Source organism: Molossus molossus, unplaced genomic scaffold (genome assembly GCF_014108415.1).
Source record: "Molossus molossus isolate mMolMol1 unplaced genomic scaffold, mMolMol1.p scaffold_m16_p_7, whole genome shotgun sequence".
NCBI classification, from domain to species: Eukaryota; Metazoa; Chordata; class Mammalia; order Chiroptera; family Molossidae; genus Molossus; species Molossus molossus.
This window is the reverse complement of record NW_023425401.1, coordinates 32,032,193-32,050,390: the sequence shown is the minus strand read 5'-3', so window position 1 is coordinate 32,050,390 and position 18,198 is coordinate 32,032,193. Positions and strand designations below refer to the sequence as shown.

The 18,198-nt window shown below is 42.0% G+C and overlaps 1 protein-coding gene across 1 annotated transcript in view; it reads right to left on the bottom strand.

Annotated features, from left to right (window-relative positions):
* PON3 (paraoxonase 3) overlaps positions 1–13,354 on the bottom strand; it is a 44,885-nt gene extending 31,531 nt beyond the window's left edge. Inside the window, exons 1-2 of the mRNA XM_036246660.1 lie at positions 13,225–13,354; positions 11,187–11,257 (exon numbers count right to left, since the gene is read on the bottom strand). Coding sequence (XP_036102553.1) covers positions 11,187–11,257; positions 13,225–13,298 — 145 coding nt within the window. The 5' untranslated portion in view covers positions 13,299–13,354. The remainder of the gene's footprint in view (positions 1–11,186; positions 11,258–13,224) is intronic.
* Between the last annotated feature and the right edge of the window lie 4,844 nt (positions 13,355–18,198).

The window sequence follows — 18,198 nt, the reverse complement described above, 5'->3', positions numbered from 1 at the left end:
TAACCAGGGACACTGGTAGGATCTGCAGAGTGTGAGAAGGTGGTGGGCTGGGAGCCCATGTACAGCAGCAGTCTTAGCTGTGAGCAGTGCCATTGGGGAATAAAGACCAAGCCCGCTCCACAGCACAGAGAGCCAGACAGAGTGCTAAAATAGCCATAGCCACTCACCTGGGAGCTATGGCAGAGGGAGAGCACACTGGGCTGGAATTCATGGGGATACCCGGGATTTGGAGGGCATTCAGAGTTTTTGCTGACTTGTAGCCGCAAAGAACTATGGCCAGTGTGCTCCTTCCCAGAATGGTAGGGAAAAGCAGCAGCCCTCCCACCCCTTGGAGATTCAGGCTTTCCCAGGGGAAGCAAAGAAATGCAGATTGAGGCTCATTAACAACCAGCCTCTATCCCACCCTCTGGAAATCCTGTTATGCAGAACACCAGGGCTACATTCTAAGGCACTGAGTAACTGACACTACTAGCTACCAGGAAAAAGCTAGAGGATAACTGAACCTTTCCTGGGCTTGCAAATCTAACCAAGAAAGTAAGACTTGAAATCAGTGTTTAATGTGGGCCCACCCAAGCTCATCCAAACACAGTAGAGGGAGCCACAAACAGCAGAACACCAACACCCATAGGGAAAATTTGGCAGGCCCCAAAACCCACTGAGATAGCCAAAATGATTAAACAAACAAACAAATCCCAAATGAAAGAAAAAGAGAACTCTACCGAAGATGAGATAAATAAAATGCAGTTAAGCAAATTATCAGGGGTAGAGTTCAGAGCCATGATTGTGAAGAAGCTCAACAGCATGAGTAAGACATCAGCACCATGAGTAAAGATGTAGAAACGTTGAAAACCAACCAAGTGGAAATGAAGAATGACATAGCAGAAATTAAGAACACATTGGAAGCACTAACCAGCAGAGTAGAGGAGGCTGAGGACCGGATCAGTGAATTAGAAGACAGGGTAGAAAAAAATCAACCAATCAGAAAACCAAAAGGAAAAAACAATTAAAGAACAGGAAGATAGCTTAAGAGAACTGTGGGACAACTGGAAACGTAATAACATTTGCATCATAGGAATCCCCGAAGAGGAAGAAAATGGGCAAGGGGTAGACAATACATTTGAAGAAATAGTGACAGAAAACTTTCCTAACTTGATGATGGAAGAAGGCATTCAAGTTCAAGAAGCAGAGAGAGCCCCAAGTAAGAAGAACCCGAACAGGCCCACACCAAGACACATAGTAATTAAAATGCCAAAAATTAAAGACAAACAAAGAATCCTAAATGCAGCAAGAGATAAGCAACAGGTTACCTACAAAGAAAACCCCATAAGGCTCTCAGTTGACTTCTCAACAGAAACAGTACAGGCCAGAAGGGAGTGGCATGAAGTAATCAAGGTCATGAAAAACAAGGATCTGAATCCAAGACTACTCTACGTAGCAAGGCTGTCATTCAAAATAGAAGGTCAAATAAAGAGCTTCCCAGACAAAAAAAAAAAAAAAAAAAAAAAGGCTAAGTGAATACATTAGCACCAAACCAGCACTGCAAGAAATGTTAAAAGGACTGCTGTAATTAGTAGAAGAAATTGGAAGAAAAATAGAACCACACTAAACAAATATGGCAATAAATAAGTACATATCAATTATCACCTTAAATGTGAATGGTTTGAATGCTCCGATAAAAAGACACAGAGTCGCTGACTGGATAAGAAAGCATGACTCACATATATGTTGTTTACAACAGACCCACCTCACAGCAAAAGACTCACATAGGTTGAAAGTGAAGGGATGAAAAAAATCTTTCAAGCAAACAGAAAGCAAAAAAAAAACCTGGGGTAGCAATACTCATATCTGATAAAGTAGATTTCAAAACGAAGGCCATAAGTAGAGACAAAGAAGGCCACTACATAATAATAAAAGGATCTATCCAACAGGAATATATAACCTTGGTAAACATATATGCACCCAATATAGGAGCACCAACATATATTAAAAACTTTTGGAGGACTTCAAATGAAAAATCGACAGGAATACAACCATAGCAGGGAATTTCAATACCCCTTTGACATCACTGGATAGATCTTCTAGACAAAAAATTAACAAGGAAACACAGACTCTAAATGAAACGCTAGATCAAATGGATTTCATAGATATCTACAGAGAATTACACCCCAAAGCTGCAGAATTCACAATCTTCTCAAGTACACATGGGACATTCTCAAAAATAGACCACATGGTAGGGCTGAAACTAAGTCTCTACAAGCTCAAAAGATTGAAATCATATTAAGCATTTTCTCAGATCACAATAGCATGCAACTACAAATAAATTACAACAAGAATATGCAAAGAGATTTGAAAACATGGAGGCTAAATAGTATGTTATTGAACAATAAATGGGTTACCATGGAGATCAAGGAAGAAATTAAAAACTTCCTGGAAACCAATGAATATGAACACACAACAATACAAAATTTATGGGATGCAGTGAAAGCAATTCTGAGAGGGGAATTCATAGCAGTACAGGCCTACCTCAAGAATCAAGAAAAATTTCTAATAGTCCATCTAACCTTACAACTTAAAGAACTAGAAGGCAAACAAACAAACAAACAAAATCTCAGAGCAAGTAGAAGGAAGGAAATAATCAAGATCAGAGTAGAAATAAATGACATGGAGACCAAAAAAACAATTCAAAGGATCAATGAAAGCAAGAGCTGGTTTTTTGAAAAAATAAACAAGATTGATGGACCTTTAGCTAGACTCACCAAGAAACAAGGAGAGAGAACCCAAATACACAAAATCAATTATGAAAGAGGAGAAGTAACAACTGACACCACAGAAATACAGAAGATCGTTAAGAAATACTATGAACAGCCCTGGCCAGTTTGGCTCAGCGGTTAGAGCGATTGCCTGCAGTCCGGAGAGACCTGGGTTCGGTTCCCGCTAAGGGCATGTACCTCGGTTGCAGTTTGTCCCCGGCCTTGGTTGGTCGTGCGGGTGGCAGCCACTCGATGTGTCCCTTTCACATCGATGTTTCCCTCTCTCTCTCTTCCTCTCTCTCCCTCCCACTCTGTCTGTACAAAAAATGGAAAAATGTCCTCGGGTGAGGATAAAAAAAAAAAGAAAAGAAATACTTTGAACAATTATATGGCAACAAATTCGACAATCTAATTGAAATGGACAAATTTCTAGAAACACATAGTCTCCCAAAACTGGACCAGGGAGAGATAGAAAACTTGAACAGACCAATAACAACAAAGGAAATTGAAGATGTAATCTAGACTCTCCCAGCAAACAAAAGCCCAGGCTCAGATGGCTTCGTGGGGGAATATTACCAAACGTTCAAGAACTAATACCCATTCTCCTCAAACTACTTCAATAAATCAAGAAGAAGGAAGACTTCCAAACTCATTTTATGAGGCTAGCATAATTCTAATTCCAAAAGCAGAAAAAGACATTACAAAGAAAGAAAACTACAGACCAATATCCCTGATGAACATAGATGCCAAAATCCTGATCAAAATACTAGCAAATCAAATCCAGCAATACATCAAAAAGATTATTCATCATGACCAAGTGGGATTCATGCAAGGGATGCAAGGCTGGTACAATATTCGCACGTCAATAAATGTGATACACCACATAAACAAAATGAAAGATAAAAATCATATGATCATGTCAATAAATGCTGAAAAAGCATTCGACAAAAGCCAGCACCCATTTCTGATAAAAACGCTCAGCAATCTTGGGATAGAGGGATCATATCTCAACATAATTAAGGCCATTTATGAAAGACCTATAGTCAACATCATATTCCATGGGGAAAAATTAAAAGCATTTTCCTTAAGAACGGGAACAAGACAAGGATGCCCACTTTCCCACTCTTATTTAACATAGTACTGGAAGTCTTAACCACAACAATCAGGCAGGAGAAAAAATAAATGGGATCCACATTGGAAAGGAGGAAGTGAAACTCATTATTCGCAGATGACACAATACTATGCGCAGAAAACCCCAAAGACTCCATCAAAAATCTACTAGACTTAATAAATAAATTTTGCAAAGTAGCAAGATACAAAATTAACATCAAAAAATTGATGGCATTCTTATACCCAAATGATAAACTCACAGAAAGAGAAACTAAAATAAAATCCCATTTACCATCACAGCAAAAAAATTAAGATACCTAGAAATAAACTTAACCAAAGAAACAAAGGACCTATTCGCAGAAAACTACAGGTCATTGAAAAAAGAAATAGAGGAAGATATAAAAAAGTGGAAGCACATACCTTGTTCATGGATTGGAAGAATCAACATCATTAAAATGTCCATACTACACAAAGCAACCTATAGATTCAATGCAATCCCCATCAAAATACCAACGATATACTTCACAGAACTAGAACAAATACTTCAGAAGTTCATATGGAACCAAAAAAAGTCCTGAAATAGCCACAACAATCTTGAAAAAGAAGAACAACATTGGAGGCATCACGTTACCAGATTTCAGGTTATACAACAAAGCCACTGTAATCAAAACAGCCACCAAACCATTATTATATGAAATGTTGAAGGGTCTTTTTGAGGAAAAGATAAAATATGTGAACAAGCAAAATAGCAATGAATACATATCTGTTGACAATGGAATCTACAAACAAAATGAACAGGCAGAAGAGAAACATTCTCATAGATACAGAGAACATTTTGTTGGTTGCCAGATGAGAGGAGGGTTGGGGGAATGGGTGAAAAAGGTGAAGGGATTATGAAGTACAAATTCGGGGACTTCCGGTCAAGATGGCGGTGTAGGTAAACGCGGTATCGCGTCCTCCCACAACCACATCAAAGTTACAACTAAACTACAGAACAACCATCATTCAAAACTGCCTGAAATCAAGCTGAATGGAAGTCCTACAACTACGGAATTAAAGCAGCAGCCACATAGAGACTGGTAGCAGGGGCGGTGGCGCGAGGGGCGGCAGCGGCGATGGGCTGGTCCCACACCCATGTGTGGCTGATAAAAATCAGGAGGCTCCCGCGGCTGGGAAGGTCCTTCCTGAGGACTGAGGGGTCCCCGTCCCACACCAGGTGCCCCGCTCAGGGTTCCAGTGCCAGGAAGAGAAGTCCCCATAACTTCTGGCTGGAAAAACCAGCGGGAACTGAGGCTCAGAGAGGCTGAAGCGGCTTGAGCCCCAGGCAGCTCCTTAAAGGGCCCGCGCACGGACTTATCAGACTCTCTCCCTCTAAGCTTGGAGGGGAGGCAGCTCGAGGGGCACCAGAGACATACAGGGAAGAACTGAGCTGTTTGGCACTGGAGCGAGGGCTGGAGAAGGGGCTTTCTCGGGGACAGACATGCTGTCAGAGGCCTTTGTTCCTTTGGTGAGCCCTTCCCTGGGGCAGCAGACAGTCGCCATATCTGGGACTCCAGCAACCTGGCTCACACTGGTAGCCCCGCCCTGGTGACTCCCTGAGGCCCCGCCCCACCCAACTTTCAAGCCCACCCAAGCTGTGGCCACTTGCTTAACCATAGGATTGGCCTGTCTTGGATCCTGCTTCAGGTTTTTCCTAAATTCTTTCAAACGAGCAGCATCGGGTCTCAGCGAGCTCCATACCTCTCACTAAGTAATACACAGAAACAAACACAGGGAGGCAGCCAAAATGAGGATACAAACAAACAGGTCCCAAATGAAAGAACAGAACAAAACCCCAATAAAAGAACTAAGCGAAAGGGAGATAAGCAACCTAACAGATACTGAGTTCAAAATACTGCTTATAAGGATGCTCAATGAACTTAGTGAGAACCTCAGTGAACTTAGGGAGGGCCTCAAGAGCTTAAAAAAGGACCAGTTAGAAATCATGGATACACAGTTAGAATTGAAGGAGGCATTAACTGAAATAAAGAATAATTTACACAGCTTCAATAATAGAGTATGTCAATCCAAGGAGCAAACCATCGATTTGGAAAATAAGGAAGCAAAAAATGCCCAATCAGAACAGCAAAAATAAAATAAAAAAAAAAAAAAATGAGGATAGTGTAAGGAGCCTCTGGGACAACTTCAAGCATGCCAACATTCGCATCTTGGCGGTGCCGGAAGGAGAAGAGAGAGAACAAGAAATCGAAAACCTGTTTGAAACAATAATGGCAGAAAACTTTCCTAACTTGGTGAAGGAAACAGACATACAAGTCCAGGAAGCACAGAGAGTCCCAAACAAGATGAACCCCAAGAGGCCCACACCAATACACATCATCATCAAAATCCAAAAGGTTCAAGACAAAGAGAGAATCTTAAAAGCAGCAAGAGAAAGGCAGCTAGTTACCTATAAGGGAGTTCCCATTAGGCTGTCAGCTGATTTCTCAAAAGAAACTGTGCAGGCCAGAAGGGAATGGCAAGAAATATTCAGAGTGATGAAAACCAAGAACCTACAACCAAAATTACTCTATCCTGCAAAGCTGTCATTTAGAATCTATGGACATATAAAAACGTTCCCAGACAAGAAAAAGTTAAAGGAGTTCATCACTACCAAACCATTATTATATGAAATGGTGAAGGGTCTTTTTGAAGAAAAAGATAAAATGTATGAACAAACAAAATGGCAATGAATACGTATCTATCAACAATGGAATCTACAAACAAAATGAACAGGTAGAGCAGAAACATTCTCATAGATACAGAGAACATTTTGTTGGTTGCCAGTTGGGAGGGGGGTTGGGGGAATGGGTGAAAAAGGTGAAGGGATTAAGAAGCACAAATTCATTGCTAGACTGACAAACCTCAAAGGGAACGGGTTGGGGGGTGGGAAGAAATAAATCAAAGAACTTATATGCATAACCAATGGACACAGACAACAGTGTGGGAAAAGGCAGGAGGGGGGCAGGAGTGGGGGGGAGGGGGTCAATGGGGGAAAAATGAGGAACATCTGTAATACATTCAAAAATAAAGATTTAAAAATCTTTTTAAATAAATATTTAATTTAAAAAAATAAAACTAAAAACAAAACAAACAAACAAAAAAGCAGCCTGGTACTGGCACAAGAACAGGCAAATAGACCAGTGGAACAAAACAGAGAACCCAGAAATGGACCCAAGGCAAATGCTCAATTAATCTTTGACAAAGAGGGCAAGAGCATATGGTGGAGTAAAGACAGCCTCTTTAATAAATGGTGTTTGGAAAATTGGACAGCTACATGCAAAAAAAAAAAAAAGAAATGAAACTAGACCATCAACTTATACTATACGCAAGAATAAACTCAAAATGGATTAAAGACTTAAATGTGACTCATGAATCCATAAAAATTCTAGAAGAAAATATACACAACAAAATTTCAGACATCATACTCAGCAGAATTTTCACTGATACATAACCTAAGGTAACACAAACAAAGGAGAAAATGAACACATGGGACTACATCAAACTAAAAAGCTTCTGCACAGCAGAAGAAGCAACCACCAAAATGGAAAGCTAACCCACTGTATGGGAGAGCATAATTGCCAATGATACATCAGATAAGGGGTTAATTTTCAATATATATATATAGAGTGCTCATACAACTCAACAAAAGGAAGACAAAGAACCCAATTAAAAAATGGACAGAGGAACTAAATAGACACCTCTCCAAACAGGACATACAAATGGCTAAGAGACAAATAAAGAAATGCTTAACATACTATTCATCAGAGAGATGCAAATTAAAACAACAATGAGGTATCACCTCACACCTGTCAGAATGGCCACCATCAACAAATCATCAAATAACAAGTGTTGGCGAGGGTGTGGAGAAAAGGGGACTCTAGTGCACTGCTGGTGGGAATGCAGACTGGTGCAGCCAGTATGGAAAACAATATGGTGTTATGTTGGGGTCAATCGAGGGCCCTTTAAGAATAAGTTGGCTGTACGTGCAGAACTTGTTTTCCTGCTTGCAGTTTATTGCCTGAAGGTCCTTGAAGTATCGCCTTGAGGAGTATTCCTGAGATAAGGCCCCTGGTTAGTGTTGGAGCAGTAAATGCCTTTGATGATTAAAAGTTGTTTTCTCTGCTCATGCACCCTTTTCCTCCCTTCCTGCCTGACTTTTCCCACAAGTATATAATCTGTTACCTATCTGCAATAAAGTTGAGACTTGATCAGACTCCTGTCTTGTCTCCATTTCTCGTGTCTCTTGTCCCTTCTCATCCTCACTCCCCCTCTAGAGTCCTCATTGCTCGACCTGCGGGACGGGTCAGTGTTACCTCAAAAAATTAAAAATGAACTGCCATTTGACCCATTGATCCCACTTCTAGGAATATACCCTAAGAAGCCTGAAACACCAATCAGAATGAATATATGTACCCCCATGTTCGTAGCAGCACTATTTACAATAGCTAAGATCTGGAAACAGCCCAAATGTCCATCAGTAGACGAATGGATAAAAAAGCTTGGTACACATATACAATGGAGTATTATGCAGCTGTAAGAAAGAAAGATCTCTTATCCTTTGAGACGACATGGAGGGATTTGGAAAGTATTATCCTAAGTGAAACAAGCCAAACAGAGAAAGACAAGTATCATATAATCTCACTTATTTGTGGAATATAATGAACATAACAGTCTGAGGAATGGGGTAGTCCCAGAGACGTGGAAGTAGGGTACAGACTGACAATCTCCAGAAGAGGGGGTGGTGGGGGAGAGATAAACCACAGAAGTTATATGCATGTATGCATGAACAGTGGACATGGACAACAAAGCTGGGGACAGGGCATGGAGGGAGGAGGAGAGGGCAATCAGTAGGGGAAAAGTAGAAACATCTGTATAAAAAAAAAAAATAGTCAGTCATTGTATGTTTTAAAAGTTCATGCAATATACCAGTTGAAAATCGCTGACTTAGACATTTCTGCCACTTCCACATTCTGCATGGGCACATGACTTTGGCTCAGGCTGGGACATACAGTAAAAAGAACACAGCCTCCCTGAAGATGCTTTGGAGCCATTTCTTCCCAGGTCTTGTTTCTTTCCCAGGATACTATCAGGCAGTGGGGCAAAGGTTCCTATTATTAAAAAATCCCACTCATTCCTATCTCTTCTCCATTAGAATCCCTTACAAGAGCTCAGACTATTGAAAACAAAAGTCAGGAAAGAGTTTGCCTTCAGCTCTCTCTGCTTGTAGCCAGCAGCACAAACCTCCTCTAAGACCAGGGAGCACAAGAACCAAGCAACTCTTTTTTTTTTTTATCCTCACCCGAGGACATTTTTCCATTTTTTGTTCAGATAGAGTGGGGAGGGAGAGAGAGAGAGAGAGAGAGAGAGAGAGAGAGAGAGAGAGAAACATCGACGTGAAAGGGACACATCGAGTGGTTGCCACCCGCACGACCCAACTAGGGCCGGGGACAAACTGCAACTAAGGTACATGCCCTTAGTGGGAACAGAACCCGGGTCTCTCTGGACCGCAGGCCGATGCTCTACTGCTGAGCTGAACTGGCCAGGGCCCAAGCAACTCTTCTTTATTTTTATTTTATTTATTTTATTTTTTTTTATCCTCACCGGAGGATATATTTTCATTTTTTGTACAGATAGAGTGGGAGGGAGAGAGAGGAAGGGAGAGAGAGAGAGAAACATCGACGTGAAGGGACACATCGAGTGGCTGCCACCCGCACGACCAACCAGGGCCGGGGACAAACTGCAACCGAAGTACGTGCCCTTAGCGGGAACCGAACCCGGGTCTCTCCGGACCGCAGGCTGATGCTCTAACCGCTGAGCCAAACTGGCCAGGGCAAGAGACTTTTTTTTTTTTTTTATCCTCACCCGAGGACATTTTTTCCATTTTTTATTCAGGTAGAGTGGGAGGGAGAGAGGAAGAGAGAGAAAGAGAGAAACATCGACGTGAAAGGGACACATCGAGTGGCTGCCACCCACACGACCAACCAGGGCCGGGGACAAACTGCAACCGAGGTACGTGCCCTTAGCGGGAACCGAACCCGGGTCTCTCCGGACCGCAGGCCGACGCTCTAACCGCTGAGCCAAACCGGCCAGGGCCCAAGCAACTCTTTTTTAGAAATTGGGAGGAAAAAAAAAAGAAAACAAATTAAAAAGGGGTTCTTATTCTTTCTGATTGGATATATTACAAACTCCTGTCGCAATAAACTATGCTGTCATCCTGTCACACATTGATAAATAAGCATAGTCCTTGACCCTGGGGAGTTTGCAATCTGAAACTGAGAAAAAAAAAACACTGCCAGCTATAAAACAAAGTGACAGGTGTCATAAGTGACCCAGATGTTCAGAGTGCTGTGAGACTTTAGAGGTAGAGGGGAAATTTGCAGCTGATTTCAGAAAGCGGAGATGAAGAAATCAGTGGAGGGACTGTCTTAAGCAAAGGTGAGAGAGTGAAGAGAATGCATTCCCGGAACAGTGAACAGAATCTAGCTGAACGTTTTTTTTTTTTTACTAGTAAGGGTGTCGGGGGAAATGGGAGGCTTGGAGCCCCAATAAGAGCCTTGGCATAACTAGCAGATGAGATGAACCCTGTATAAGGGCGCTGCTGTCAACGTGTGTCATGAACAATAAGGGACAAAGGGAAACTATGGTTCCTGGATCGTGAACTGAGTCTCTTTGAGAATGGGGTATCATGCATCAGAGAAGTCTAGAAGAAGAGCTGGTTGTGGGTGTGGGTTTAAGGGAGGAAATACCAGAAATGTAAAGTCAAATAAAGTGGGTTTCAGACTGGAAAATAAGGCCTGCCGTTTGAGAGGTTAGGGATCAAGCTATGGATGCTCAATTAATGTCTTTAAAGACATCTCAGTCGGCTGTGAGGTCTGTGAAGATAAGGGCTAAGTGGTGTTCCTCCTGGTACTTGCAGATGCATTTTGAGGGAAGTAGCAATGACGCCAGAAAAATCAAGGAGCGGAAGGAAGAAAAAAGAAAAGATAGGGAAGACAGAGAGGGGAGTAAAATATCACAGAAGGGACAGGAGAAGAGTTTGGCAAGGGATGGTCCAAGGAGTAGTCAATGACATTCTTCAAATGATAGAGAGACACAGTGAGAAAGAAAACTGAGAAAAAGCTGCTGGTTTTGAAATTGAATAGACCCCCTGGAAACCTGGGATGAGGTAGCTTGGGTAAAATGGAGGGTTTAAGAAGTAAGAGGGGATTAAACCAGTTGGCAGCCTCAGTCAGGTGGACAGTGATCAAGACACTGTGCTGGTCCCTCTTGGGGCTGTCACATACATACCAATTCCCTCAATGAGGTGGCAGTCATGGGGCTCTACTGACTCCACTTCTCGGAATGCATTCATTCTATCTCTGTGGAAGACAAAACATGGCGCGGATCAATGCACAGCTTCCAAGATCAATATCTAAACGTGGTCTTTAATTACCTGCATATTCATTAACTCTCATTCATCATTTATGGGGAATATAAGAAGTAAGTAGTCAACTCCTTTTATTTACTTTCATTCACATAACATGGATATTATATCAGCTAACCTCACCCAGTTATTGTTGAAAGGCTAAAATGCAATTATACATGGACAATACTTTGCTGCCCAAATAAATGATAATATTTGATAATATGAGTAACTGCACAGTATTATTAAATGTACAGGTTGTGTTTTTAATTTTATAAAGTATTGTCTATTATAAATCTGCATTCTGGCTCCCCTTAGTCTGCTATGGCGTAGCCTTTTGACCCACCCCTTTCACCAAACTGCTTTCCCCAAATTCAAATTCCCCTAATAACCAAACCCTACAGCCTTTGCTTTAACTTTGTTATTTTAAAATGCTTATGTTGACTTTGCCATTTATCAAACTGACCACAATCTAAACAATCAACCACATTATCTTTCAATATAGTCTTCTTGTTTCCACAATGAAACATTCTTTGTTTCCACAATGAAACATTCTTTTATTTATTTATTTATTTTTGTTCAGATAGAGCGGGAGGAAGAGAGAGAGAGAGAAACATCAATGTGAAGGGACACATCGAGTGGCTGCCACCCGCACGACCAACCAGGGCCGGGGACAAACTGCAACCGAGGTACATGAGGGAACTGAACCCGGGTCTCTGTGTACCGCAAGCCGACGCTCCAACCGCTGAGCCAAACCGGCCAGGGCGATGAAACATTCTTTTTTTTTTTTATCCTCATTTGAGGACATTTTTCCATTTTTTGTACAGACAGAGTGGGAGGGAGAGAGAGAGAGTAAGAGAGAGAGAGGAAAACATCGATGCGAAAGGGACACATCGAGTGGCTGCCACCCGCACCACCAACCAGGGCCGGGGACAAACTGCAACCGAGGTACATGCCCTTAGCGGGAACTGAACCCGGGTCTCTCCGGACTGCAGGCGGACGCTCTCACCGCTGAGCCAAACTGGCCAGGGCTGAAACATTCTTTTAAATACCAGGGATAAGTTTAAATTTTTATTAGGTAATATTCAGGAAGACTCCACAATTGAACTTATTTTACTGTCACTTTTTAAAAAATGCAGCTTAGATCTACTTTATACTACTACTAATTATTTTTTATGAGTCTCTCACTTGGGCACACTGGGAGCACATGTTACAATAAACATACTCAAGTTGAACTAGAAAGTATTATTACGAAAAGGCAACAGGTTCCTCAAGAAATTCCAGTTTCTATCTATAGAAATAAATAAAAGCACCCCAAAGACAACTGAAGGCAAGCAGAGGTTTTGGATCCACTCATAAGTGTGTAGCGTCACCTAATATTTCTTCTTCCTAGCCCAGTATGGACTCTTCCTGAGATATTTCTGACTATCACCTCTAGATCTTCCATTTCAAAATGTCTGATACCTACAAAATGCCAGTTAGCACCTGCAAGTTTCAGCTCATTTTCCTCCTGTCTAAACAGCTCTTGATTGGGGATGGGTTGTCAATGTTTAACTGGCCCTGGTAAATGTCAGGGCCAGCCACGGACATCCATCTGGTAGTCTGTTCCCCTCTCTCAAATCCAGCTCTCCCCACGGCACTTTGGCCTAGCAGGAGTTTTTGCAGGAGCAGAATGCTGAAAGCCACCTTGAAGGAGGATTCAGGCCGGTGACTTTCGGAAAATAAAGGAGGGCATTTCAGCCCTACTGTCTTAGGAAAGGCAAGCAATTCGCTCATGTTCCACATCAGTTTGCTGGGTGGGATTGAGGGGTGAGGTTCCCAAACTGCTCATTCCCACTGGCTAGGAAGTCGGCACCAGGCTACCCTGACCTAACTGGGAAGAGGAAAGAGAGCCAAGGATGCCCCATCAAGATGCCAACTCACCTAAGCACCACAAACCTCTCCCCGATTAGGGCCAAGCCGACCCCGAGCAAAGTCAGCACCACCAACTTTCCCATGGTCCGGGCATCCAGTGGCAAAGAGCCGGTGCACAGCCCTCTTGAAGGAACAGGCAGCAAGGCTCGCGGGCCTGCCCGCCCGCCCGCCCCGCCCACCTGGGAGTTGCGCTGCCGGGACCTGGCAACTGCGGCTGCAGCGGTGCGCGTCTCCCTCCTCATCGCCCAAGTTCTAGGCCATCTTTGGGGGCGGGGAGCCCAAGTCTACCTTTACGCAACAGATTTTAGGTTACCTTTGTGCCTGAGGTTTAAGGCAAAATTGATTCGCAGGAGATTTTTTTTTTTTTTTTTTTTTGCCTGAAGGCTCAAAGTCCAGAGAGGGAGCTGGGAACTGCAGGTAAAAGCCTGGCGTTCGTTCTCGTTCTCTTGGCGGCTTTGTTAAGAACACATGGGGGGGGAGGGGGGGTTAGAGGGAGTTTGCTTCTAGAAGTTGCGTAATTTCAACTCAGCTCCTCATACGAACTAAAGGGAGCTCCGGGAACCGGAGTTCAGAGCCCCAACTTCGGATTTCTAAAAGGCAAGAAGTGAGGTGAGCTGAGCAGGAGAATTGCTCCCAAGACAATGGGAGGACTCAAACAAAGACAGGATAATCCAAGCGAAGAGATGTAACTCACTTTTCTCTAAGATTCCAGGCACAGGATCTTGGCTCCGGGCCCCATGTCCTGCTTCCTAACGCTGAATGTGGTGGACATCTAGGTCAATTTGTTGCCTGGGTGGATTTGTGAATATCAGCATCTCTCCCCACCCCCCATCCTTGATGGGATAAAGAAAAATCAGGAAAAGTGAGGAAGAAGGAGGAGGAGGAGGAGGAAAATAATAGGTAATAGGAGGATGGGCAGAGTGGGGGGGAGGAAAAACAGTTTGGGGGAAGGTTAGACTTTCAAAAGCCTCCTTGATCCTTCTTTCTTCTGGGTCTTCAGTTCCTGCCAGGTGAAGAATGCCCACCCCCCTCTCCTAATAAAGACCAGGCTGGAGGGAGAGGGGCTGAGGATGGGGAAGGCTGAGGAATATGAGCAAAGCAAAGTAGCATATTCTAGCATGATCTGTTTTTATTTACCAACGGAAAGAAAGAGTTCAGTTAAGTTCAGCTGAATCAGTATGTGTTGAAAGAACAGGATTTACCCAACCTGGAACAGAAAGAAATAGTAGTTCTGCTGAGTTCAACTGAGGAAATATGTATGAGAAAATAGGAGAGAACAGGACTTACCAGGCCTGGAGATACTGAGGAAAGAAGAGGTGGCCCCTGATCTATGTGATATATAACTATAATACGAATACATAATTATGGTATGAATAACTAAGCCTGCCACTAATGAAGCACCTTCTATGTGCCTGGCATTGTGTTTAGAACCGTAATTATGTATTTGTATTATACTTATGTATTCCATAGATCAGGGGCCACCTCTTCTTTCCTTAGTAACTGCAGGCCAGGTAAATCCTGTTCTCTCAACATATATTTATTTCCCCCCACTCTGCTCATCTTCTCATTACCAATTGAGTCTATTGAATAAAAAGTAGGAAAATTGTATGTTATGTGTGTGTATGATATACATAAACACAATCTAAATACAAACTGAGGAGTAGTTACATGAGTGGAAAATTGGGGTCATGGAGTCTGAGGAGCTCAATGACTATGGAGGGAGCCTTTGTTTTTGTTGTATGACTGTCTATGATGTCTGAAAATGTCAAACTATGTGTCCTTATTATGTTTATAGTCACACAATTTTTTGTTTATAGAGATCATTGGCATTGGTGAATCTTGTAAGAAAAGAAATGGTGGTAGAGGGAAAGAATAGCAAATCAAAAGAAGATGTGCTTATAAAGCTGTTTTTTTTAAAAAAGGACATGGATTTTAGAACATTAAAAAATGTTAACCTAAGGCATAGACAACTACCTGTCATTGATATGTGTCCTATGCTGCTTGGGAGAGAAAAAAGCTAGAGGATCAGTGATTTATATTGTTTGGGGGAATAGGATATACTCGAATTTAAGTAAAATTCTCAACTTTACTGTGAGGGTGCAGCTAATAATGAAGCCACATAGTGAGTGTCTGAGCCTTTGTTCAGTTACCTCCTAGAGCCCCTGCCCCCACTCAAGATTTAGGTGCCTGTGGTGTACTGGGAGTCACCTGTGCTCAGTGTATTTAGCAGCGGGAGCACCAAGGCCCAACCAGCCTGATGTTTCACTGTATAAGTACCAAGTGAATCAGGAAAGGGTTAGGGGTCACACTTTACCTGGAAGGACCTCACCAGATTAATCTTCCACTTTAACTCTCTTCAGAGGATCCCTCATCAATATTATTGGACCTTCAGTGACTCTAGTTGGGATCACACCTCAAGGTGGACCCAACATATTACATCATTTGATTCAGCAAGAACTTAACAGGCTGTATGACCAGGAGAAGCAGGAGTTCATCAGGCAAAAGAAGGGGTGGTGAGGCCCATAGAAAGAAGATGGGGTACCTGCAAAGTACCAGGGAATTAGAATAAAAATGAGGTATGAATAGTGCAATAGTTTCTCAAATCAGGTGACAAAAATCACCTAGAGGCCTTGTTAAAGCACAGATTGCTGAATCCCATTCCTAGAGTTTCTGATTTGTTTTATTTGGGTGAGGGCCTGAGGATTTGCATCTCTAACAAGTTCACACCAATGCTGATGCTGCTGATGCTGCTGATCCAGGGCCCACACTGAGAACCACTGAACTAGTGCATAAAGAACTAGAAAGAAGATGGTGAGAACTGGATCTTGAAAGATAGGCAGGGCCTTGAAGTCCAAGTTAAGAAACCTGAATTGTATCCTAGGGGGCATTGGGAAACCACTGGACTGACGTGACCCCATAGATGTTTTAGAAACATCATTCTGAAATGGTGAGAATGCACTAAAGAGGGAGTAACAGGCTTGCCTCTCCTAGAAGCAAGGAGAATAATTGGAGGCCTTAATTATAGTCGTTTAGAATGAGATCGATGACAGTAATTGGAGAAGCAGAGGGGATTGTTTCCCAATGTCCTTAGAACTCTATAACTTTGAGAAATATTTAGGTACAGGTGGGGGCAGCAGGGGAATAACAGTATTGACAATTGCTTGGTTGTGGGCAGAGGGATGGTTAAAAACAGTGCCTGGGCTATCACTATGCCATGATGACTCACCAGATGTGTTCATGTTCATTCCATGTACATGGATCTCTGGAATGGTGTGTGGGTGGAGCCATCTGGGGCTGAGAGGGAAGGGAAGGAACGCTTTTTGTCATTCAACACATAGCAATATTTGATTATCACTTAAAACTATTAGTTCAGCACTGAAGACTTAGTGCCCAGTAAGGAAAACTGCAAGTAGCAAAGAAAGGTGGATGTGGGTGGTGTGGTGGTGGGTGCTGTTAGTTCCTCACTGCTTTGCCAAGTAGACATTTCCAGCTTAGGGAGGTTGTACTCCAAGAAAGGACAGAAACTGAACAAAGGATCATCCTTAGATTAGTTATCATTAACCAATTATATAATCAATACACAAGAAAAAAATGCTATATTACAGCTTGTATTTTATTTTCCTTGCTCCCTGTATCAGGTATTCATGTTCATATTTATCAGTTGTAAAAGAATGGAGGTTTTGTAAAAAACACACACGCAAAAGGATATTTATTGTCACTGAACAGGATCTCAGATTAAAAGGAATTAACACACACACACACACACACACACACCCATGCATGCCCGTACGCACACACACGCACGCACGCACACACACCCACAGACCTATATTCACCTAGTGGTGGCATAGCTCAATTGCAATTTCAGCCCTTTTGAATGACTTGACCTCTTAATATTCAACCAGACTGTTAAGCTCAACACATGATTATAAGAGCACCATAAATAAATACACAATATACTTATAATCAGGTAAAATAGAATTCTTCATGGCTTAGAGTCCAGAGTTTATTTTTTAAATTATTTTTTGTATTTCTAAGACAAATAATGCATGTGCTTATTTACTTTTGTCCAAATAAAATTCCTAATAAATACAATAAAAAACAAGTTTGTTTTATCTCTTCTGTATTCTGGTACTTTCAGTGGAAGTAGCTTTTTAGATAGTCATTGTTATAACCTAAAATGAAAATATCTGCTTCTTGGTTTTGGATCCCTAGTGAATAATATTTATTCTTGCTTTATTCATCTATGACTTAAACATTTTTCCTATGGATAATGGAAACAATAAAAACAGTAATTATTTTAGCATAAAATAGTTCCAATATATATTAGTAATGGACTATTTAAAAATGTAAATAAAAACACAGGCCAAATGGACAGAGGCCAAGTTTAAGAACACGTCTGCAATTCACATTAAAAAGCCATTAAATGGTTTGTCTAAAAGCAGAAATCCAACTAATGTATGAAGAAAATGGAAAAAACTATACATTAGGGAAAAAAGTAAATAACAAGATCCTCATGGTCGTAGCTTTCAGTGAAGTGGGTGCCGGCACCTCTGGCATCAGAAATAGAGGACCATCTCTCACCAAGTATGTGACTGCACATCTGTGCAATGTTAGCAGTGATATGATATCAATACCTACTCCCTCAGGGCTGTACTGAGGGTTAAATGAGATAATGAAAGGGCTATTTTTAGTGCATGGTAGATAACTGCCAAATATTTTAATGATAATGATACTGAAGATGGGAAAAAGTGTAAATGAAGTAAAGTGCTTTTGGTAAAGTACAATGGAAATTCTCTCTCAAGGGCTTAAGGTAGTTTTATAGGAAGTACAGTGAGTGGCAAGAACTCTCCCAGGTGAGGCAGACACACTTGGCCCTGATCCTAGCACTGCTGGGACTAAACACGTGGCCCTGGACAGCGAACTTCAATCTCTCCTGATGAAAGGTCACAGTTGTGTTCAATGAGGTGGTGGCTTGATCCA